Raw genomic sequence first — 25053 nt, 5'->3', positions numbered from 1 at the left:
AACAAGCACTGGGAAAAGCTGAATGAGAGAAACTTAGCACTGATCGGCCCTACAGGCAAAGAGCATCACCCCCAAGGACAAGCAAAGCTACCACTGTTGCTGTGGAACTGGATCAGAGAGAGCAGGGGACAGTCTTGGGAACAGCCAGTCCCAAACAAACACGCAGACAAAAGCAGCTCACTGCTTATGGAGAAAGGAGGGACATCTGCAAGCTAAAGGTCTCTTCTAGAGCTGTATTGATTGCTTTCTAAAGAGGTACAGAAAGACCGTGGCCAAGAAGGTGCATCTAGAAAATGTAAAAGGCTCCACTAGGAACTTGCTTTCAGCGAGGCCAGGGATTTCAGCCTGTGGGTGCAGAAATGAAGGATCCTGGAGTGAGCTAGCAAGGGAATTAATTTATCATCTGTTTCACAGAACAGCCACATACGCTGTGACCCAGCAGCATCAATGGCAAGTGTCACAGCTCTGTTCTTCACCAAAGTCCTTTACAGCAGGGCAAGAAAAGAGGCACAAGCATTTACCACAGCACTGGGTGCACTACACGTTCATGCTCCAACTTACTTTGCAGCAGCTTGGACTGGTGTTCATGGCTCAGAGATTCAAAGGACAGTCCTGTCGTCCCATATCCACATCAGGCACTAACCTGACAGCCTTTTATTTCTTCTGCTGCTGCTGTCACAGCAGTGGATGTGCACAGCTGCACGTGGTATCCATGATAGGATGCAGGTATTCCTTTTAACTAGGGCCTGCTCTCTTCCAGCAGTAGCCAGTTCTGCACAGACACACGTCTAAACGTGAGGTGGCTTCCTTCAGGTTTGTAGTGGATCTGCCTTTAGTACCTGTGAACTTTGGACACTAATCCTGGTAGAACTTTTTGGAGGAAAATATGGGATTGGACTGGAGGAGAAACAAGCAGTACCAGGCTCTTGTGAGGGCATGAACTCAAGATACATTAATCCTCAGTTCTATGTTAATTCCTACTAAGTCTTCACACCTATCCAAGATACATCTCAAGTCTTCTAGAGGAACTTCCCCTAGGGGAAGGTAAGGGTGGTGACATGTCAATAAAGGCTAGAGCCCGTGCAACCAAACAAGTACTTGAGAGTTTTGCTTCAGGAGCTGTGCTGTGAGTCAGCCCCAAGACAGGGAATCAGTGCAGCTTGTAACTGTAAACAATTCAGAAACAGTCTAACCACAGGATGCCTCTGGGACAAAGCTATCGCTGCAAAGCAAGAGCTGATGTCAAAAGCAGCTAATGCAGGTTAGGTTCCAAGTAACTGCACAGCACTGAGCATGGGGCAGGGTCCTGAAATCCTGCCCTCTTCCACCCTGCCAGGCACCAGAGTGCTTTACAAACTTTAATCAACCCCACCATGAGACAGCACCTAGGACACATCCAAGTGCTATCATGCTCCTTGTGCAAAGGAAGAAACATCCCAGCGGGATCAGAGAAGGACCAGGCTAAGAGCCTCCACCCAGCTCCAATGACATTTGCCACCTCCCGCTCTGCCAGGCTTCATGCTCACTTCCTAATAGCTTCTGGCAGTAACCCTGACTGGCAGTGCATAATTCAGCAGCTTGCTTTCCTTTGAACTTTGAAATACAGTAATTACACCAGCATGTCTCATGCACACTGTAAGGCATGAGCCTCATTTGAAAAGTGGACTGGTTGGCGTGGGTTTTTTTTTTTTTGCAAATTAGATTTGAGGGTTTCTTTCCCCCTCAGACACTGCACAATCCCCTTCCAGCTTCCCACTAGATGAAATGTTTCACTGAAATCCCAGTCTGCGGGCAAGAATGCCAAGAGGAGCTGCCACCACTGCTTTGTTTCTCTAAGAAATCAGATGTGAAGTATAGGGCACACATCCTCCGCTGCTGCAGGGAAGTGTGGAGCTGTGCCAATTTGCATAACGATCTGGCCATATCCAGCTTGCTTGATTTACTTTCACTGAAGCTTGGCCCCCAAAGGCCTTTGCTGATTGACATCTGCTTGATAAGTGTGTCCCAGTCATCCTGGGCAGCAACTCTTTACAGACGATAGTACACTGGCACTGTGCCTAAAGACGGAGGCCTCCAGCAGTACGGTCATACAGTTCAGAATTTAGCAGAAAACCTGTTGACAACTCTGTTGTGTTGAGAACAGCCTTTCCCCGAGCCTCTTGCATGCTTACCCAGAGGTGCGGCTCCCGTCAGATGGTTGGCACCCAGTTGTCCAACACTTGTCTCAATTTTCACACCAAAGAAAGAAGAGTCGGGATTCATTGCTGAGAGATAAAGGAAGAGGGATCTTTCCTGGTGCTTTTCTTACACCTTTGAGGTGTGAAACATCTTGAAACAAATCAAGAACGTTTCTTGCAGCAGATGTCACTGTCACTCCCTGCTGGAGCTGAACCATTGCCACTCCAGTGACAGCTGCTATGGACAAGTAACTTTGAAAGAGAATGTTCTGCTGGCTCCAATCCCCAATCCTTTACCAGAGCAAGTGACAGAATGCACTGGGCTTTGTTCTTTGAGTCTTATTTCTGCCATCATTGCAAATAGTGAGAAGGAAAACACCAGAGTGAAACAAAAAAGGAAGAAACTCTAAGACCACAGGATGGGCTCTTGTACCTCACTGCTGGCAACCAGAAGCAGCTGCTGCCTTTGGTCCTTTTCATTGATCGCTTGTAATCGTTTCTGAGGCCAGCCTTCCCATCATCCCATCCGAACAAAACGAAAGGAATTAGTATGACCGGGGCTCCTCGTTCAAAGAATCCTGAGCACATCAGTTCCCCTCTCAACAGTACAACTTGTCCTTTGTAAATAGAAGGTTATACCATATATTTTGTTTTCCTAGCAGCAGATTCTATCCCTGAGTCTTCCACCAAAAAAAAAAAAAAAAAAAAAAGACAGAAATAAGGCTTACAGTTGTAAGCATGTTTTGGGGTGTTTTATGTGGGAAGGAAGGAAGACCTTCCCATCTCCTGAATGCTCTCTTGGAAAACCAGCAGATTCCTGTACTGAAAAAGAAGCAGAGACGGGAGGTGGGGAAGTTTTAAGAAAACAGAAGGTAGTGAGAAGCCAGCTAGGGTCAGGCCTGCTATGCTGGGAATTGGGATGAAGCAAAAGAAAGATAAAATCAATGTGTAAAGCCGGCCATCCCACAGAAATATTCTCAAGCATAAGCATCACGGAGCTGCTGGGGGAGCCAGCAAGGGTCTCAGGGTTGTCTTGTCTTTTCTGTTAGAGTCATGAGTTCTTCAACACAGTATTGTTTTCTATGTTAATCTATTCAAACTGGCATATACAGGTTCCAGTCTCCTGCTCCTAAATGCTTAAGACTCACTAAAATGTGTGTTAAACCATACATCGCCCATACAGTGGTTTGTGCTTTTATTTCTGGAGTTTCAAAACAGCCTGGAGAAAGGGACATCCTGTTTACTTTTAAACAGTGATCTCAATGTCTAAACCTCACAAGCTGCTACCCCTCACTTCCCAGACGGTGGTGGAACTCACTGCCATCTCATTCCAGCTATGAACAAGACTTTTTCACACGCTGCATTTGGAAAGCTCCAGTTCACGCTGGAGAGGCCACGTGTATCCCACTGCCGCTGGAAAGCGCTTCAGCACCCTGGACAAGAAGAGCAGCTTCATCCTCTCATCTTACACACAAGGGCAGCCAAAGCTGGGGGCGGCCATCCTCTGTTTCTTCGTGTGTATGCTGCATGATACACACCTGTATGTGTATGCACACATGCTAAAGTAGGCAGCTTGGACCCTGCCAGCAAAGCAAAAAAAAAAATCTTACTGAACAACAAAATATTCTTCTGTTAGATGCACGGTTTACAGGTACGGGGATCATGACACAGGGTTGGATTTAATGAGCCTATAAACGACAGTAGAAAGGGATTTTCATCTAAACATGGTTGCTTTAAGCATAAATGTACTCTACAGCTTTTCTAGTAATCACCTCTACCACCCATGATAAAATGCACGACAAACCACCACTTACAACTGTTTTTCATGCCCCCTTCTTCAGGCAAGAAATTTTGCTGCTTTTATTCATAGAATCATAAAGGTTGGAAAAGACGTCAGGGATCATCAAGTCCAACCGCCAACCCAACACCCCCAGGCCTCCTAAACCATGTCCCCAAGTGCCACATCTGCACATTGTTTGAACACCCCCAGAGATGGTGACTCCCCCACCTCTCTAGGCAGCCTGTGCCAGTGCCTGACCACTCCTGCTCTGCAGTAGGAATCACCGTGCATATAATCTTGACACCCAAAGCAGCCCTAAAGCTGACAAAGGCTCTAACCAAGTGTCTCGTATCTGCGTCACTCCAGCCGGCTGCTTTAGTAGGTCTGGCTGCAAGAAACTTGTCATTACACCAAACTGTCAAGCTGCACCTGTAAGCACGGACAGACACACCTCTCCCACCCCTTCTTTTTGCAGGCAGGAGGTGAGAAAGTAGACAAAAGACAGATAGTCTATTTCCTCCTTTATTGTTATACTAAAGTGGTCGTTGATGTACCTCGATTTTAGGAAGGAAATGCTTCTCTCATTCCCACCTACATTACTGCATTTACAACTGAAGGCAGCAGCAGAGCTGATTCCCTCTGCTCTTTTCTCCCGATGACTCTCTTCTACCCTGATTTCTTCCCAGGAGCACAGCTTAATTAAGACCACCATGTCACTTCGTATTTAGCTCCCAAACAGAGATTTTCTGCCATCCCTTCCTAACAGATGCTTTTATCTTTTTTAGGCTATTCAGCCTGAATAGCCTGTCCACGCCAAGCGAGAGACAGAGCAGGAGCCACACAAGCTCCTGGCCAACGTTGTATTAGAGTGCATCAGAGAGCTACTACGTGCATCCTGTACAACACCGCTACCGGGTACAGAAAAACAGCACAAACACGGAAAGGCAGTGAGCTTTTGGGTCAGATATTTCTACAGTGCTCAGAGACTGTACTTACTCACATTTTTGCTCTGTAAGCATGTGATGAAAGATCAAAAATTGTTCTTTTCTGTAAAGTAGACAGCAAGATATAAAGGAGGAAAGATAACCACAAAGCTAAATAAAACCTAAAGATAGAATTAAGATTTTTCACATACTGGAGAAGCCACCATAAAACAAGAGATGCAACACTGCACTCTGAATGACTTTCAGTAACTTACTGGGAGGAAGGCAGAAAGCAAGACTTCTAAGGTAAGAAAAGCAGCTGTCGCCTCTAGCACAATGTGCACAACTCAGCTCCTTATCAAACATTTGGTAATTCCCTCCTTTTAAAGAGCTGTTGTGAGAGAACACAGGACTAGAGTGGTCACAGCCTAAAGGAAGACACTAATTCCTATGTTTGCCCAGCCTCAGAGCACCTTCTTCACAAATGGTTAGATCCAGACAGCTCATAAATAGCAGCTACTCATCTACCTCAAGTCATGTTCTTGGATATTGCCATGTTCTACTAGTTTTATTATAATAAAGGGCAAAAATGAGACAACACTAGAAACATCAAAAGGCCTTGAAAGTGCTGAAGGAGACACACAAACATTTTACTCTCAGACATGGTACGGTTACATGAGTACTTCCCAAGTGCCATAGTTCAAATAAAAATATACTCATATAAATTTAAAAAAAATACAATTTATATACACTGTGGAATTAGCTTACATCATTTCATAACAAAAAACAGTGCAAAAAAAACCAAATGGAAAGGTAAGTTGCTACCATTGGAATGGCTCACAGTAAGTTAACAATTCAAAACGGCATAATTAACACTGCACAGGAAACCATGAGGCAGGGGAGAATGCCCCATACTACCCCCTAGCTTTTGCCACAAATACTAATCCAGTTCTTGGTTACTATTCCTTTAGTGTTGCTCTGAGTAAAAGGTTACAGGCACCTATGTTATAAGTAAGTTCCTTGGTAAATCACTAAGCAACCAGAGCCAGAGTAGAAGCAGTTAGTGTGTTGTAAGAAAGGAGCTGAGTGACCGACGTGTGAGAACAAGACTGATTCAGCAAGGCCCCTTTGCATCAGTCCTTCGCAGAAGGGAAATGCTGCATCTCCAAATGTCAAACTTGCAATTCCCTTTCTGCAGGCTACATAACAGTGATTGCACTGAGATTTCCCTTTAACGCAGTTGACCGGGTCACCCACCATCCTCATGTAAAACTTTTTTACTGAGGGAATGAGAAGGGTGTGTTTTCCAGCTGAAACCTTTGAGTAAGATAGATGCATAGGCAGCGCTGACAGTGCTGACAGCAGGCTGAAGGCAAGTGGCCTTCTCATGGGGAAGCGCAGCTGGTGCTCAGACAAACCTTGACAAGATTTTTTCAGCTTGTCTTGTCTGGATTGCCTAACTCCAGGCCTCAGTAGCAATGACAAGACATCCTGCAGCAAAATATACTGCTGCAGTCTGTGTACAGAAATAAAACAGGACATGACCAGCTCAAGGCAAACAATCTAAGGAGCCCTATTCATGTGCAGGAAGAGAAGGAACCTTCCACACACACTCACTAAACATGAGCAAGAGGAAAAAGATTTGTCATGGAGGGACATAGGGCATTCTTGACAGGGGCTCTGACAGTATGGGATTGCTAATTCCACATTAGAGGGATCCAAAATTCCATCAAAACAGGATTCCTGTGATTTGTAACTGCCCATGAGCACAAATCCTTTGAATGAAAGGTAGGTTAACAGAAGCATATTTCAAACCTACAGTCCAGCTTTAGGGAGTGCAAAAGGGTGCTGGAAGTTTCTTGGGATAGCTCAGTACAAGACCAGAGCTCAGGGAACACAGGCATTTTAGAAATCATCTGCAGAGACTATCCAGACAGAACAAACATCCTTACTCTACTTACAGGGAGAGAACTTGCAAGTCAAGAGCAGTAGCTGATGCCAACTCACATGCTCTGAGGAACATGCCACATCTGTCCCAGCCAAGGAGTCCAGGCTGAAGGCACAAGATGGATACCGGCTGTAGGAAAACACCTTTCCTTTACTCTTGGAAGCTTAAGAGCTTGCATGCCTTATTTGAAATGCAGCTAGAAAGAAGGCAGCAAAACTATTTTAGTGACGGAGAGCTGTTGCTGCAAGTTCCACAGTAAGAAAGGGAAAAGAATGAACGTATTCCCTGTTCTTCAGATAAGTCACTTCCCAGGCAGCCTGGGAGAGTGGCCAGAGTTAAAGGGTCCTGGGACACACGCTTCCTCTGTAACAGCCGCCACCGCACGTACCACAGCCCACTCTCTCCTTTGTGGAAATGGTATAAGTCCATTCCTGAAAACAAAGAAAGATCTGCCCTTTGTCTTTTAATAAGGCAGCAGGTGGGAAGGAACACTAAGTGAAAAAAAGGCCTCCAGATGTCAATGGAGAGGAATAAAAATTAAAATCTAAGTGCTTACAAACAGCTTTGCTAAAACCAAACTTTCTGGCTGAGCCGTGCCATGCGCTGCATGACAAGGACAAATTCTACCCTAAAACTTGGCCACAGGAACCACCTGTAAGACCAAGTTTTCTCTCATCTGCTGGACAATTTTCAAGAGCTTCCCATGACTCAGCTGCCTCTATTGCAAACACAGCCAGAGAATACATCTGCCTACCAACTATCCGGACTGAAAAGACTCCACAAATATCTAAGAATTCCAGTGACTTAAAGAGCTCTACATCAAGGCTGTGGCTGGTGACCTGGGTACAAAACCTCCTCCTAACCCTAAGTGTAGTAGGGTTCAGCAGCCAGCAGTTTGCAGAGCAGCACCCTGGAACAATCAGCTTCCACAAAGTCAAAGAGGCTGTTTAGTGTTTTGATTTAGTGTTTTGACACATGTAAGGAAAGAGCACAACTTCTTCAGGCTTTGTCAGGAAAAATCTTCATCATAGATGAGTTCCTGAATTCAGAAAATACAATGTTTTGATTTCCTTCTGCCACAACTCTCATCTAGCTAGCTCCTTATGGCAGACAACAGGTTAATCGGAGTGCTCAGAGGCTGTGTAGAAGCTTTTCTGTGATACATTCTCCATGTTACTTGGCCCAGTCTCTTGGCTGAGAGAATGCTCTGTGCTTTATCAAGCCAATCAGCCCTGCAGCCCCTGGAGGCACAACGCTGGCTTCCCACTGAGGGTTATCTGGATGCAGAACTCAGGAGGGCAGGTGCCTGCTGGAACAATACAGGTGCTGGCCAGGATGGTACCTGCTAAAGCACTGAACTGGCTGCAGCCGGCTCCTAAGTGCTGGTTTTACCCTTACAGATATATTCAGCTGTTGCAGTTGCGAACATTATGCCAAGCATTTTTAGAGCACGGACAGCCCCACTTATCACCCTGCAGCACATCCTGTCTGTTAGCCACCAGCACCAAGTACCCCTCCTATATGGCAGCCTGAAGTTACACCAGCTCCTCTCATGATACACAGATAATTCAAGCAAGCCGAGGGACAGGGCATCAGCTCTATTTGCCTCCAGAAAGCAACACTTCACCATGCTCTGAGGACCCCAGAGGGAACAGCTGGTCTCTAACCATAGCTGGAAAGGTGGCCCAGGCACTCACTGTTGGATCAGCACAAGGACAAAGTGCCTACAAATGCCAAGAAATGCAGGAGCGTCAGGGTAGTGATGGAGTGCCACAAAGTGCCTTAGAAGAGTCTCTTACAGGGAGATAACAGCAACAGCTAACAGGGAGAAGAAACCTCCCTTCTCCGAGTTGCTCTGCAAATGTATTAAATATTTATAATCCCAAATAGTAACTGGAATTCAACTGTTCTGAACTCCTGATTTACTGAGCTGCTCTCAAAAACATCACAGCACTGATGCTTCCCCGTGAAAGGGGATAAATTAGGGAAAAATGAAGGCAGAGTGGAAAAACATGGGCAACTGGGAGCACCCACAAAGAGAGGTGTATTTCCAAAGAGCTGGCTTTTGAGAAATGCCATCTTCCAGAGCAGCTATCTGATAACTGCAAGCTTCAGTATCTCCTCTCAGCCTTGACAGCGACCCCCTTCTCGCACAAATAAGGCAACAGTTGCAGGAACAAGAGGAAAAGGGAGACATACAGGACAGGGAAAAGATGCTGCAGTTCTCTGCACAGGACACAGTGGGGCTAGATGATTCTTTTTTCCAACCCTTAATAAAACCCATACCAAACCAAAATAGCAGAACATACAGTGTCAGGACAACATCTGATGAAAGGAGATAAACTGGGGCACAGGAAAAGAAAAAACCTGGATCAAGAGTGGTCAAACCAAGTGCCTGAGACCAATCAACAGCTCTGGGCTCAGGCAGCTCCTCTAATTCTCTGGCCAGCAAGATGTTTTCCAGCTCCCCAGGCTTGATATGCATGTGAGAAGCCAAACGGCAAGTCTTGGGCCTTGTGGGGTCCAAGCAGAATGCGAGCGCATGTGCAGGCTTGGAAGAGGGAGGTAGCCACACCGACAGTGGGGCAGGGTGGGCAGGGGCATCAAATGGTCTGATAGTGTTGTCTCAGTCTTGCCTGCAGAAATTCGTGGGTCAGGTTGTGCCGAGTGATTATCCCAACAATCTTAAAGAGGAAGAAAAGAGGAAAAAAGATATAAGTCAGTATCACAGATGTGCCATTAAGAGATGTGCATTGTAGAGCTGTTGTTCTTTCCAACCCCCAAAAAGAGGGAACCTGCAAGCAGTTCTTGACCAATGCTGAATTAGAGTGGATTCAAGTCCAAATCTTGCCAAAACAACGCCCCTTCCTCTCCCAGCACTTAACTACAGACAAGACACTGCTTTAACTGCACCCAAACAGACAGCTTAACTGCTATTATCACGTCTGGACACAGCAGGAGTTACCCCTCCCTAGGGGGGGGAAATCCTGCCCATGTGAGACAGCACATGGATGTAACTAAATCCTTTGGAAAGTGAAAACTGTAATTGGAAATAACAAAGCTGTCCCTTATAGCTTCATTAGAGACATTTCTGGTATGCCACAACATGACTGCAGGTAGCTCATGTCAGATATGTTCTAGGAAGCTCTGAAGACCAAAACAGAGAAATGGTAAAGACTAGCTAAGTGGTGACTGCACACTGGCCATCGCTAGCTGGCAGGTTACAAAAGGGACCCTCTCCCAGCCTGCTGGGGGAACAGTCAAACCACACATTTCAGCTGATGAAACAAACACCTCAATAATTTTACACATTGAAAGAGTTTAGAACTAGGCTGCTCTCTAGTTCTGCAAAAGCATCTTGTACTAAACATGGAATGAATCGGCCTCTCTCGTTTTCAACCAACAGGCTCTGTGCAGTAGCTATTAGGAATCCCATGAGGCAGAAAAAGCACTGCTGCCTCATAGGGACAGACCAGTTCAGGCTTAAGGGAAACAGTTTCTCATTATGTTTATAGGAAGTTACTGACACCTACTGACTATTCCTGAGCATTGTAGATGGCAGAGAGACAAGTACAATGAATCAAGCACAAGCCATTCAAAGACTCATTTATTTTGCCGCTCCTTTGAGTAGGAACAGAATGCAAGTTCCCTTCCAGCAGAAAAACCTCCTGCCCCAACACACAGGAAAATCTGCTCTCAGCCTTAAACAAAGCTGTCAAAGAGGAAGCCAAATTAGTGGCCTCTGATGAGTTCAAGGTCTCTCAACAGATACAAGACAGTAACAGCTTCTACATGCTGCCAGCCTGAGGCAGGGGAGAGACTGCATGTCCTGCCCTTTGCAGGGAAAGCGGGAAGCAGGCTTGGACACAGGACACAAAAGATGGTGGCAAACTCACAGTAATCAACAATGCTTCAGGGCCTTAAAGAAGACCGCATTCCAATCTCTTTAAAGCATTTCTGTTTGATGTTAAAAGACATCTTCATTCTCCCAAAGGTGGAAAGCATTGCGAAAAACCCCAGTGACTCCCTTGCTCAGCCAAGAAAAAAATGCAGATAAGGACTCACCTCTCCAACTGCGTTCACAACCGGTAAATGTCTGAGTCCCATTGTCCTAAACAGGTTGAAGACTTGTGACACATGAGTGTTTGGAGAGACAGCAAAGGGTGATGGGTTCATGTATGGGGTGACATCCTAAGAAAGAAAAACAAGTATATAATTTGCAAGGGGCATTTTCACTATCTCTAGGAATCACTGACAAACAACTCCTACAACGCACTTATCTCTGGACAGTGGGCATCTTCTATTTCTCCGCAAATATGAAATTATTTCAGGAACCTGAATTTGTCACAGTTTGTTTGAGCACTGTAACCCATGATCTTAAGAACCCAATGCTGCAGAAAGCCTCTAAGCAGGATAAATGTATGTCCATGACAATAAGAATTTATATTGAAAAAGCACTTTGGCCTACACAGCAACCTTCCTGTCACAAAGACAATGACAGGCCTGCCACTGACTGAGCTAGAAGCACAGAGTCCCAGACAGACATCAGCAATTTGCCCGCCCAGTCTCACTCAGGCAGGAGTCTAATTTAGAAGGAAGTTAAAACTAGACAGGCAACATCTTATTCTGAAAGTAAAGGACCTGTGTGCAATGTTACCTCCTGGCATGTATCAGGATTGATTTCCATGTGCAAACAAGGCTGACTGAACACATAAGAAGTACAGATTGTTGGTCACTGCACCCAAAAGCGGACTTAAAATATGCTTTCAGCTTTTTTAAAAGGCTTGGGACAGTCCTAATATATATGCATCAGGAAACACCGTCACACTGCAATGCATCTCTCACCACTATCATGCGAGGGTTCAGCAATGTGAGGTCCAGGTCATGGATATCTGGATAGCGGGGGTAATCCTCTGACATCTCTGCATGGGACAGACGAGGCTGACTCGCACTCTGCAATTAGAACAAATCCCACTGAACGGAAGTGTCACCACCACAGATAGTACACGGGCTGCAAGCAGCACAGTGAACAACGCCTCCCAGTTGCTCACCCAGATCTCCTTCTCCTCCCATGCCCACACATACAACCTCTGCTGAGGAGCTCCTTGCAGCTCCTCTCAGAACACAGCAGTGCAAGCCTAAATCTATAGAGGCATTTAGCTGAGGGTGATCCGCTCTCCCACCTCTGGCACATCTACGCTCAACACTGGAGGGCAGCAACAAATTAGCCTTGCAGAATACGGGCCTCAAGCACCAATGCTCATACTGATCTCAGCGGTGACAGCTCTCCTGGTAAGAACCCGGCACGCAGCGGTAAAAACACACAGTATACACTGCCGGTTGCTCTATCCGTATTTACTGTCTGCCCTCCATTCCCCAGTTCTGACGGGATTGCGCCTTTAGGCAACAAATGGGTCTGTTGGTTTATTTTTAAACAGTAGCTCTCCTCTTTCCCTGGGGATGCTTAAATAGAAATTAAATGATCTTTCTTCTAGAACTGTAAAGGAGAATTCACATTATCCGTCTGCAGCTTTTAAAACACAGATGCATTCCTTAAAGTGCAAAAATAGGTAAATCTTTTTGGCAGTCCATAAATACTGTTCCCGACTCCTCAGCCAAGAGGACAGGGACGTCTCTGCTACAGTTCCTGATTAGGAAGACTCACCGACTGGCTCTCGGAGTAACAAACACCCCTGACAAGGAGGGTGACGAGCTGTGAGCGCAGGATCAAGCCATGGAAGGTCAAAGGTCTGAAGCGTTCCTCCATGGTCCACTCTTCACTGGGAGACTGGTCAGGGTACAGGTTGGGGTAGGGAGTATATCTGTGACAGATATAACATAAGTTGCATGAACATAAGGAGACACATACTTCCACCTCCAAAAAAACAGCAGCTATTTCAGCTCTTTGACAACCTTCTCCTGAACATTTCAGGGACTCTCACTAGAGACAAGCAAGCCTTTCCTCTACCAAACAATATAGCAGAGCATGGCCAAGAGCCGTTACCATGGGCAGAGTATAACGACAACAGCAGAATGGAGACAGTCTCCTAATCCTCCATTTCAAATCACTTGCCTCTAAAACAATTTCCAGTGCCAAATTATTCAGATTCTAATAAAAGCTGAAGCATCTGGCAAAATGTCAGGGTCAGAACTCCACTGATAAGAGGCACAATCACTAGCTTAAAAGCTGATTCACTAGACTAGGCTTCTGCTTGGAAGCAACTGCAGTACACGCCCAGTGACTCAGCCCAGTTACGAGAAAGGTGGTATCAGTATTATGGCACCAAGTCATAGCTCCTCTCTTGGGAGAAGTGAGCTTTGCAGAGCCCTCAGGTTTTTGCAGACAAGAGGGCATCAACTTCTACAGACAAGATATTTCCCGAGGTATTCCATCCTCTCCAGGAAATATTTCTGGATAGGTGTTTGAATGAAATTTAAGTTAACAGGTTGGACACCATCAAGCCATTAGCCTGGGACTCAGTCACAGGTGTGAGCCCCAGCACTGGCTGATGAGACCTGACAAGTCACTTCTAAAACGTGGATGATAGCACTGTTCCCTCTGACACGTGGAATGACAGGGACTGTATGAAGCATCACAACACTTCTCAACATATGGAAACAGCCTGTTTCCATATGTTTGTGCCTACCAGGATCTCACCTTCTCTCTAGCATCTGTTGCAGCAGATCCTCCTTTTCTGGTGGCTCCTCCGTTGCTATGTGCTCATCACACATATTACGTAATTCACTTGAAGGGTAGGATTTCATGGACTGACTACGCTTGCGCTGCTCTCCAGCTCGGGTGAGGATGCTAGATTTCTGGATACAACAAACAATTTTCAGATACCCCCCTAAGCTGCTCAACAGTTATCCAAGAGTGACTATGAACTATTTGATCGCAGCCTCATGACCACAGATAAGGTGTTCCTTAGTCAAGTGCTGCTGCAGTACTTGTAAGAATAGCCAACAGGACTGTACTCTTCTTGGACAGAGAACCTGGAGTTTACGAACTCGGGCACCCTTTTTTGCTGGAGCATGCGTACCCCACAGGCATATTCATTATTCATTCTGACCTCATATTTTATGTTCTCCAAGAGACTAAAGCATCTGGCCCACTACCGCTCTTAGGGAACATTTAGGGAAGGAAATAAGCATTTAGGCACCTACTACCGATCTCAATGGTGGGTTCAGTACTTCAGTGCCAAATCCAAACTTCTTCCACATCTATCCTAAACAGGTTACTTAGTCCTCTTAGCTTTTGGCTCTAGGAATGCAGCCCACTCTTCTGCCTTTACCGTGACCCGGAGAACAGAATGAAGTTGAGTCCTTGAAAATTTTATATTGCAGCAGGTGCTTATCACTGACCCGAATTCTGCACTGACAAAAGCTTAGATAACAAAAGAAAGGGCCTTCCACCTGCAAAACAAAGCCTTTTACCCTTCAACTTACCAAACAAGCAACTTCTTACCTTGAATTTGATGTTGTTACTTATGAGTTGATTTCCCTTCATGAACTCCCTCTCATTGCCCCGGTTCTCAGTCACTACCGGGAAGGCATGATGGACAGTTGTGCGCAGGATGCTAACAAGAGACTGGATCCGTGTGTGGGGGTAGACGTATGTCAAGTTGGGTTCCATGATGTCGCTGGCTCGTAGCCTGAGGAGACAGAAATCCACGATTGCTGTATGCATCACATCAGCAGCAAAAGGCTGGTGATGGACAAACAAGGAAACAAACCAGTCCCAGAATGAGATCCTGGAGGACTCTGCTGCAGTTTAGTTCTGCCAGCTCCTCTGTGCTCACCTTCGCTGCATTATTAGCCTTGCCGGCACAACTGAATTTTTTTTTTTTTTTTAACATAACATGGCATCAACGATGCACTATAGGCAAGGAAAAAGGTTCCGACTTATCACTTAGTGTTTAAACACTACTGGGAAAAGACAACAGGTGGGAAGATGACGAAATTCTACAGGAAGCAAAGTCCAGTGGAACATATTCACAGAGTTCCTGCTGAACCTCACAAATCTGCTCATCAGATCTCCACCTGCCCACCCCTCCTCAGAAAGGGCTCCAGCACCTCTTTCCTGCTGCAGGCCTGATGCACAACTCCCAAATCCTCTCACCGCCACTCCTCTTACAGCAGCCAGATTTGCCAGAGATGAAGCACCATCACCCCACATTACAGCATTCCTTTCTGAGCAAGAACCCTACCACAAACTCTAACCCACAGCCCTGCCAAGAGGAGCAGCCTTACTTATCCATTTCCACCTCTGTTTCCCACTCCAGAAGAGGCACTCCTCGCAAGTTCACATGGATGTCATAGATGCCTTTGTTGAAAAAGTCTCCTGTCCATTTGGCTACCTGCAGAGCAAATAGAAGGTCTACTGAGTTGCTGCTCCAAGTACAAGGCTCCTTGGCTATGATAAAGCCCTGGAAGTAAGATTCAGGGCCAGCACATGTTCAAGCAGCCTGCAAGAAGCCAGAGCTAAGACCCTGCACTCACCATGAGGGTGATCATTATTGGGAGCCCATAGGTGATCTCGTTGGTGGATTCAATCAGGATGACGGTCAGGCTAATTGTCATGCGGACCACTCCTCCCAGGAATGCTGCTGCCCCAATCAGTGCAAAGGTTCCTGAGTAGATGTGATCCAGGCCAATGTAGCTAGGGCAAAACAGAGCCCGGAGGTTAGAATAACCTGACTGAGAGCTCAGCGTGCGCCTGCAGCACATCTCGCACACATACGCACACTCAGTGCACCTTTTGAGGAGGTTGGCGACCAGGCGTCCGAAGGCAGCCCCACAAAGCAGTGATGGCACAAAAAGACCACTGGGCACAGAGATCCCGTATGTCCAGCAGGAGAGTAAGAAATAGAGAAGGAAGAACAAGGACAGTGTGACTGGGCTGAAAGTACCTGCAACACAAGAAGAATCATGACTAAAGGGGCACAGGTCTGTCAGACAAAGACAGTAGTCTTGTACCATCCACCCCTCAGCTCACAGCAGGCTCATCGCACAATAGCTATTTAGTCTCCCAGTCCAAACACACACGAAGACAATGAATAAGTGAAAAAAGAGAGGAAAAGCAGGCCTTTCTTTCCATGGAGGAGGCTTTCACCTGTTGTACTAGCAGTCCTCCACAGCCATGATGGCCTGAAGATGCTCTTAGCCTTGTGGTTCTTATGACAAGGCTGTTTCAAGCAAGATGAAGCTCTGAAGCCTAAGCATGGGATGGGGCACTGTCTCTTAGCTACTCACCGTCCTGGTGGAAGAGCTGCAAGATAGCTGACTCCTGAGGGTTGAAGAAGAGTGTGGCCATGTCATTGTAGGTTTCATTTGGGCAGAAAAAAGTTTTGATGCTTGAATTCACATCTTCTGACATACCCTAATGCAGGACACAAAAGACATGAACAGTTAAAATCCACTCCCTCCTACATTAGCCTTTGTGCAGAATGGGAATAACCCTTCTGTACTGGGCTGCCAGCCCACACTTTGGGAAGCTCAGACCAAACATCAATAGCAGATGTGGGGTCTGCAACATCAATGGGCTCCCTGATTCACAGCTTGAGCTGCTTCGCCAAAGTACGAAAGCATGAAGGGCAGCTTTCGTTATTACCCTAAGCTCCTGCAACTGTCCGTTGGCCTTCACTGAAGTTCTGTTATGTACTGCATGCTGTCAAAAGCTCATTATGTGCTTGTGCATCTCTGGAGGGTGAACAGTATGATGGGGACATAGAATCTTCACAGAAGATCCCTCACCTGCAGGCTCAGAGTATCATTGCCACTACGACCAGTGGAAGACATCTGCCGGCACTCCCCCAGCACCATGGAGGCTACAAAGACCACGACTGTGGTAGTCAACGACACCAGCAGGCTCTCCAAGACCCTGCAAGTACACAATAGAAACCATGTGCTGAAGCCACACTCAGCCCTGTAATCCAGTCCCAGCTCTGCACACAACTTTGATAAGGTTGCAAGAAGACGCAGTCACCACAGATTAACGTCAGAAGCAGGGACTCTGCAAGTCAAGCTGAATTCTGACTTGGTTGCAGGGATTGCATTAATTGCCTGCCCCAAAAAGGAGCTATTTCTCCCCAGAGAACACATAGCAGTCACATATCAAAAGCCACAGGGAAGGGTTCAGTGATGAGGTTGTTCACATGGGAACGGTGTTCTGTAGGCCCTTACAAGGTAAAATTCTAGACAGGACTGGATAGGTTTGATGCACAGTCTCTCATAATATCTTTTCTAACTGCTGAAGTACACTTTTTTTTTTAAATTTGGGCTTCTTACTTAGGAATTGTCTAGAGCAAACAAACAGCTATTTTCCAGAATTACATGGCAATTCCCTCTCTAAATAGCACAGATATTAGCTCAGTTGTGGATTTAATTATCCAAGATAATTAAAAAAAAAGAGATTGGAATCAGCTATTCCTTCCACATCTGTTTGGACAAGACAAAAAATACTGCATAGATACAAAGCTCTGGTTTGTTCAGCTATAGCATTTATTATAAAGAGCTCCCTTGATAGCCCTTGTAAGAAGGTTTGCAGCTCTCTCTGTACCACCAGAGTAATTACAAAAATTCAGAGGGACTGTAACGTCTGGTTTCTGGTGTTCACTTTTAAGTTTTATGGAGGCTTCATTTTGTGATTTCAAAAATAATACATTTGGTATTTCCTCCAATCCCTCTCACTGGGTCTTCTAGATTGATGTTTTTGCTTTGGGACACAGAACACAGATCAGAGATCCCCGCCTAAACTCAAGAGATCACAAATACCTGACCAGTTTTGGCTTGGGATGCACATTCCGCATGCGGTACTTTGCTAGTCTCTTGTTCAGGCAGTTGAAGGTGGCTCCGAGAAGGCCTCCTACGATTCCCATCAGAATGAAGAAGCCCAAATCCACAGCCGTCCAGAGGTGGCATTTCTTATCAGACTCTGAGCACTACGTGCAGAGAAGTATTAAAAAGGAAAAGGCACTAGAACAGTTGCTGCAGCTTCCTACCAATGCTTGTGCCTCCACAGAAGGAGACTTTCAGCAGCTATGACCAAAGGGAAACAATTCTGTCTTAGGCTATCAATGTACTGCAGCTAAATTATCAATCACCCTTCATTGAAATACAAACAGGTATTGAAAAAACAGAAAGAAACACTGAATTGACAAGAGACTGGAGTGGGGGGGGAGTGTGAAATAACAGAACTACATCTTACCTTAAACTCCCCAAAGTTCAGCAGCCCAGGGAGCTGGAAAGACCCCCAACTTCCAAACTGAATCCCAGAGCGGAAAAAATTCAGGGTGAAGGTGGCAGCCATGGAACAGAAAAGCTGAGGAGGTAAAAAAAAAAAGGAAGAACTAAACACTCCCATAATTAAGATTGGTACAGCCAGCTCTTCCTTGAGACTTATGCCTGGGGAAGGGAATCTCAGAGCCTTCTCAAGCTTTAAGAAAATAGTCCTACTGAGGTTTACCACCCATTCCCGACTGCAAAAGAGAGCAAGGCTAGAATGGACTACTGTAATCATCGGATTTGGTTTCCCACACAAGAAGTTCAAAATTTCACCTAGTAAATTTTGCATCAAAAGCTTTTTTTTCCCTTCAAAGATACTAATTTGCAGTTGCAAATCAATTACAAGGCACTAACACAGCTTGTTTAAGTTGGAATTGAGGTCTTCATTTGCTCTGAGAGAGTTGCTATCTTGGCAAATCCCCTGGCTCCTTTTATCCCCACTGAGAAAGAGCAGACTAACTGAATCCCATCAACAGGACATTTGGCAAATGCAAAAAAAATCATGAAATCCAATACATTTTTAAAATACTGTCAACTTCATGAAAGTAGGCACTAGAGGCAGAGAAATCAGCAACCTGAAGGCACACGGCATTGCTGCAATACAGCTCCCCATGGCAGAAAAAAAAAGCAGAAAGAAATCCAGCACCTGCCTGCTCTGTCTGCGCCCAAAGGATCAGACTGCAAAGAGCTCAGGCACAAAAGCCTTTTCTCCCAGGTACACTAATCTGCTGCCTACAGAGTTGCCCCATAGTTCCAGATAGTACCAGACTCATCGCTGCTCTCGATCTGTAGTAACTCACTCAGAGCAGGCAATCTCTCTCCTGCCAGGAGAGCTCAGGAGGAGACACAGGATAATCTGAATGCCCTCACAGACAAGCCCTCCCAAAGGTCCAGCTCAAAGAAGAGACACATAGAGCCAGAGTCATTACTCACCACTTTCCATGTAAGTCCCTGGTTCCAGAAAGAGGAACCTTCTTCCAAGCTGAAAAGAGTGCCCCCTATTGGGGCTCCAAAGGCAGCAGCAACCCCTGCAGCAGCTCCAGCAGACACAAAATCCCTTTTATCCCTGAAACGAAGGGGAAAACAATCTCAGTTTAACAAAGTAGAGCTCTGGAGGTGTTTAGGTTCTGCAAATCAAGAGACCATTCCCATTTATGGATATATCCCAGGGATACAGGAGTGAAAGCTGGGAAAAGTGCTGGCCATGGCAGGCAACACCATTTACTCAGCAAGGCGTTGCAGCATCATACTTTCTCTAGAGCACCAGTACAGAGCAAAACTCTGGCATTATACAACTGCCCAGTATATCAGGAACCATCCCAAACTGTGCGGCTCCAGCCTCTCTTGAAAGAACTACAGAGATGGAAGGGCCAGATTTTGTTCACATTCAGGTAGACCAGCTGTCTCTGGACTATATCTTGGTCATTAAGGCATGAGTAACTGAGCTTGTTCCCAAAATGATGTCATTTAACAATTCAGATTAAAGGTTTTAAATGGGTAGAGATTTGCTGAGTAGTAAAAAGGAACATCAGTGATCATGGAGACCAGAGCAGAGCAACATGGAAGAGCCAAGAGCCATTGTCTTGCTGCAGAATGAAACTGCAGGACACCAGAGAAACGGAAAAACCAACTGACTGCTCCATCCCAGCCCACCACCCTTCTCCCAAGGAAGTCTGCTCACTCATCCCCCTCTCCCCTCCTCCATATCCCAGGTACAGTACCTGTCGCTGCGGAAATAGGGAAAGTTAAATTGGATCTTCCTCAAAGAGATGCTCTGGAACTACAAAGTAAAGATTTAGAAATACAGGAGGTGGAAACTTACTCCTCACAGTACTTGTACAAAGCAGTGTTGCGACCGGACCAGCAACCCAGGCCAGCACTAACCTGTGGCAAACCAGCACCCACGACAGCACCACTGTGAATCATTGGACCCTCCTTCCCGACAAAAAGACCTGTAAAAACAGGAGTAATGAGGCAACACACTTCTCCCACCCCTCTCGCTTGCTGACAATGCCAGGAGAGATCAGCCCACCACTCCCATGCCATGGCACATGTGCCAAACCTGCAGCTCCTCCCTCTCCCCTCAAGGTGAAGGAAGGTGCTGACCCCGCCCCCTGAACCCCCCAGATGTTTGCAAAGACTTGCACAGACTTGGCGCTCCAAGTGGGTGGAACCATTCAAAGACAGCTGCTACAAGGACTCTGAACTCTCCAAGTTACTCTGCCCTGCTGCCTAGAACACAGCCTCCCTCAGGCTGCTCTAGGCAATGTGTTCTGGAGAATCTTCAGGTCTCCTTCTTGGACTGAGCCACAGAGCCACTTCTGACTAGCCCACCCAGAAAAGTACCTGTTCCCCCAATAGTCCTGATCCTTCCGTCTCTTTTCTACTCTACATCTGCATTCAGGGCTCATCAAAATAATTTTACTGGAAAGGCAGGAGAAGCCTGCACAGAAGTGCCCTATGTGCTGCACGGACAGCGTTCTTCCCCCTTCAGTGATTCCTTACCCCAACAAGATCAAGACACCACAGCCCTTCTTACCTCCTGCCACACTGAAGAGCACTCCCATAGCTTTGCACACCACAGTCCGCAGACGCACAACCCCCGGAACCTTTACCCCATTGAGGTAGCACTTAATTTCAGGAATTCCCGATCCAGCTGCTACAGGCTGCAAAGAAGAAACAGTGATGCTGTGCTGCACCGATTTCATAGCTGACCAACAATATCTTATTAGAGAGCACAGCAAGGGAACAAGAGATCCTGTTTAGCTAAACTGATTAGCACTGTGAAGCTAGTTTGATGTCTTGGGGCAGAAAGTGCAAAGGGAGGCTGTGTAAGGAGCAGCAGTGGACCTAAGTCTTACTTGGATCAGGACCAGAAGACTGGCAAGAAAAACAAAGGTCAGGTTGAACCCCAGCAGCTCCAGCAAGGACAAGGCAAGACATCCTTTCTCAGTGCATTCTTCCACCGCTGCAGGGACGGTCAAGGAAAACAACATTCCCCCCACCAACACACAAACATTTGGTACTGTCTGGGGGTCCCACTGGCAACAGGAGCCAAGCCTGCGCTTCCTAATCCAGCCAGGGCAGCCAACACAACCCATCAGGAAGCCAGGCTTCCTTTTCAGAACTCAAGACTGAGCCACAAGGAAGGGAAACCGCTCATTCTTTCAGAGATTAACCTTTGCCCACATACACAATACCGCAACCATTTCTTGCTTTCAAGGGCTGAATTACATAGGGAAGTTGAAAACTTAATTGATCATCAATAACATGACCGGTGGCAGAAGTCTGAGAGTCAGCTGTTTTGAGCAAAACATGGGAACAGAAAGGAAAAGGTCACTTGAGTCTAACAGGAGCCCATAAACCAGGTAAAAGATACAGCTTTGTACCACCCGGAACTTGAGCTGGGTAAAGAGCCGTACAAAGAAATCCACAAAAAGGCCAACCTATGAAAAAGAAGACAGATCTGCCATGAGAAATCACTACATACAAGTAACAAAGATCACTCTCTAGTAAGTCCTACCAGAAGTATGCACACAAGGGAGCACAGAGGCAGAGAAGGCAAAAGCAGCGCTGTTCAGAGTAAAGTAACCTCAGAAGCTCAGATCTGCTGCCCCCCTCATCCTCACTGGGACAGATCTATCCTAGAATTATTCCCGAAGAGATGCACTTCAGGGTACTAATCTGGTAGCATTTTTAACACCCACAACATCAGGGTACAGAAGAAAGCTGGTGTTTAACTGAGGCACACAGTCAGCAAAGCTAATTTTCAGACACTCTAGAAAGTACATGCAGTGAAGCTAGTACTGCCAAACATTAAAAACATACAGTTCAACTGTAAAGTGCCATCTTTTTTTAAGTGCTCGCTTTGGACAAATTTTCCTGTATGCAGAATTAAAGAATTTACCAGAATACTTTGCAAAGAAAGCCCAGCAAGATCTGAAAGAAAAAAAGGCTTCTTGGAAAATAATCTAGGAACAACATGCTACAATTCCCAGAAGACAACTCCAGCTACTAAGCTCTCCACTTCATGTTTCCTCCTTTTTACTCCTTGGCCACTGACTTCTAAATTATTCCTGCTTAGTCTACTGAATTTTCTTCATTCCCCAAACAGCATGACCCTTACCAGTCCTGTGCAGACTCCAATAGCAAAAACCATCACCCACTTCACTGCTTCATATCTCTGGGCTTTCTGTTTAGGAAGAGTATTAAAAAAAAAAAAAGCCAAGTCAAAGCAACATAGAAATGGGGATCAGAAAAAGGCAGTTTTGGGCTCTATGTCTCAATTACAAGATTGCTTACAACAGCAAACTGGAAATAGGGAACTGAAAGTGCTGAACTTCTCAGTCAGTTTAAGCCTGAGAATCAGAACAGATGCTGTTCTGGTGCTGTAGAGAAACCAAGAGAGCACACAGAATTTCTTTCATAAATAAAAATCCACAAAACTTCCCGCAGTGGAGCGCATTTAGAATGGTTTGCGTTGGAAGGGACCTTTAAAGATCGTCTAGTCCAACCCCCTGCCATGGGCAGCAACATCTTCTACTAGATCAGGTTGTTCAAAGCCCCATTCAACCTGATCTTGAACACTTCTAATGATGGGACATCCATGACTTCTCTGGGCAAATTTCTCTGGGCAATTTCCACAGTTCTAGCTCTCAAGCCAATGAATAAGAAAGAACAAGGTCCTACCTTGTTGTCCATGCTCTCCAAAACTTCCAAGTATGGGTCATTGATGCAACGATCGTAATCCAAGCTCTGAAAAAATGCCAAAAGGTCAGTTTAAGAGAATCAACTGCAACAGATTGTGCATAAAAAAATAGAAGACCTTGTTAAAGATTATGGAAGTCATTACTACCCCCACAGTAGGTTCTGCAAACAACAGTAGGAGAAAAAGCTCCTGGAAACAACTTCATTTAAATAAGAACCACCAGACCCTGACAAGGAAGTGACAGACAGACCAATTTCACTGCCCGAGCTGAGAGAGATAAGGATATTAATACAACTTTAAATTAAAGAAGTTGCATTGTACAGATTTAGACTTTACTTCTTTAAGTGCCTCCAATTTGACAGTACAGGGGATAACATTAGATCTTCGTATTTAACCTCTCACTACAAGGAACACTAGATAGGAATTCCTCTCCAGACGAGCAGCATCGATTCTTAAGCTTATGACAGCAGGGAGTTAAAAGCAATATAGGGTTGGCCAATGGTACTCACAAAGTACTACTAGCTTCTACCTACATCAGCTTCACCTCTCCAAGCCAAGCAGTAACAGGCTGAGCTGGTGACTCCCATGCTGATGCCAACTGCTCTAAATAGCTCAGGGCTACCATACAGACATGCAAAAAGCAAAAATCTCCCGTAAGAAGCAGGAGATAAGATGGGAAGATCGGCTATGAGCCAGCATGACAACAGAAACTGCAGTAAGGCAACAGTGACCAAGTAGCTACAGGTGCTTTCTACAGTCATGAGGCAACAAGACCATTACAGCCCATAAATTTCCCATTACAAAAGTGGAACAATGCAGCAGACTCTGAAAATTAATTTTCTCAACCAGAGTCCAAGTTAAGCAGTGGATGTCCAAGCTCTACTCACGTGGCTTTAACTTAGAAATAAGCGTATAATGATGAGAAGCAGCTCTTTGCAAGTGCAGCAACTCTTGGTATTTCTGCTGGTGCCAAAGCAATCTAACTAGTGATGCGCTTTGAGTACCTGCCCCATTACAAACTCAAACAGATTGAAACCTGTCTTCAGGTCTTTTCACATTAATTCACAAGCTGCCATCAGTGAACGTCCCACCTCATAGTCTTTGCGTGGAAGGATCTCATCTTCCTCTTCATGGGTTTCTCCTAGGATTGTCTGCAAAACAAACGTGGGAAACGAAAGTTATCAGGGGAGTGAATGCATGTACAGGTGTTCGTGAACATTGGTAGCAAAGCCAAACTTAGGGAAGGCCTACGCCACTACTGCTTATAAAGTCAGAGTATGGATTACCAGACCACCACTTACTTTGGGGTAACTGTATAGGGTCTTACCTTAAAGCTTGCCCTCAGCAAGAACACGCTATGTTACTTCTATATGGGAGCTCGCCTCAGAGGACTAAAGACTAAAGAGTAAAGCAAAGTACTAAACCTACATCCCAGCTTCCTTTGCAGCAACAGGTTACAGGGAAGCACATGACAAGAAATTGCACAGGCAGCATTCCCCTATGCTGGGCAGCTGGAGAGAACCCCTGCCAGAGCTGCTCCCCTCTCACGGCTGCAAGGGGTGCTGTACCCAGAGACGAGCGGCCGTGCAGGCTGAGGCACCAGCCACAGGGGCTGGGATACCAGGCCCAGTCAAAGCAAACATTGTCTAAGGTACCGGGACAGCGCGGGCCGAGACACTGGCAATAGTGGCTGAAGTACCGGGGCCCAACTCTGGGCAAAAAAGAGCAGGAACAGGCTGAGGCACTGGGCCGAGCATTGGCTGAGGTACTGGGCCCTGAGGCACCAGGCTGAGCGTCGGCTGAGGTGCCGGGCCCAACACCAGGTAAAAAAGAGCGGGAACGAGCTGAGGTACCGGGCCCCGAAGTGCCGGGCCCAGCACCAGCTGAGGTACCGGGCCCAGAGTCACCCGAGGTACCGGGCCCCGCGGCGCCGGGCCGAGGGCGGGCTGAGGCTCCGGCACCCGGGGCGGAGGCACCGGGCCCAGCGCCATAGCAACACCCAACGCCCCCAAGGGCCGCCCGCCCTCAGGCGCTCCCCGGGGCCGGCGCGGCAGCGGGCCCGGGCCGAGGCGCGGTGTCGGGACACCGCCAGCAGACGCGGGGCCGCGGCCGTACCAGCTCCTCGGGGGTGCGGCTCTCCCGCTCGCCGCAGCAGCGCGGGCAGCAGCAGCAGCACAGCCCGGACCCGCACCCCGCCATCTTCCGCCGCCGCCGCCCCTTCCCGGCCCCACCCG

At 46.5% G+C, this 25053-nt stretch overlaps 1 protein-coding gene across 2 annotated transcripts; it reads right to left on the bottom strand.

Moving 5' to 3' along the window:
- Positions 1–3994: 3994 nt before the first annotated feature.
- Positions 3995–25040, bottom strand: CLCN6 (chloride voltage-gated channel 6). 2 transcript variants are annotated; one of them, XM_064470520.1, is made up of 23 exons: positions 24935–25040; positions 23911–23970; positions 22801–22866; positions 22238–22303; positions 21491–21557; positions 20973–21079; positions 20651–20777; positions 19996–20063; positions 19833–19891; positions 19045–19177; positions 18035–18148; positions 17602–17768; positions 16582–16708; positions 16081–16207; positions 15584–15737; positions 15328–15487; positions 15079–15185; positions 14294–14480; positions 13487–13644; positions 12494–12650; positions 11674–11781; positions 10894–11019; positions 3995–9512 (listed from the first exon to the last, which is right to left on the bottom strand). In XM_064470520.1, exons 1-23 carry the CDS (start codon positions 25016–25018, stop codon positions 9432–9434), a joined length of 2610 nt encoding a protein of 869 aa, XP_064326590.1. In that variant the 5' UTR covers positions 25019–25040; the 3' UTR covers positions 3995–9431. The 2 variants fall into 2 exon arrangements, with proteins under 2 accessions (XP_064326590.1, XP_064326591.1); XM_064470521.1 differs by lacking the exons at positions 20973–21079; positions 21491–21557.
- Positions 25041–25053: the final 13 nt, after the last annotated feature.

Source organism: Phalacrocorax carbo, chromosome 20, assembly GCF_963921805.1.
Source record: "Phalacrocorax carbo chromosome 20, bPhaCar2.1, whole genome shotgun sequence".
NCBI classification, from domain to species: Eukaryota; Metazoa; Chordata; class Aves; order Suliformes; family Phalacrocoracidae; genus Phalacrocorax; species Phalacrocorax carbo.
Note: the sequence above shows the minus strand (reverse complement) of the source record. Positions and strands in the feature narration are given on the sequence as shown.

Excerpts from the sequence above, each read along its gene's own strand:
- CLCN6 (XM_064470520.1), bottom strand. The coding sequence starts at position 25,018 with ATGGCGGGGTGCGGGTCCGGGCTGTGCTGCTGCTGCTGCCCGCGCTGC. Across the intron at positions 22,867-23,910 it reads TTCCACGCAAAGACTATGAG|AGCTTGGATTACGATCGTTG; the intron begins GTGGGACGTTCA and ends GCATTTTTTCAG. Across the intron at positions 16,208-16,581 it reads ATGATACTCTGAGCCTGCAG|GGTATGTCAGAAGATGTGAA; the intron begins GTGAGGGATCTT and ends GTCCTGCATTAG.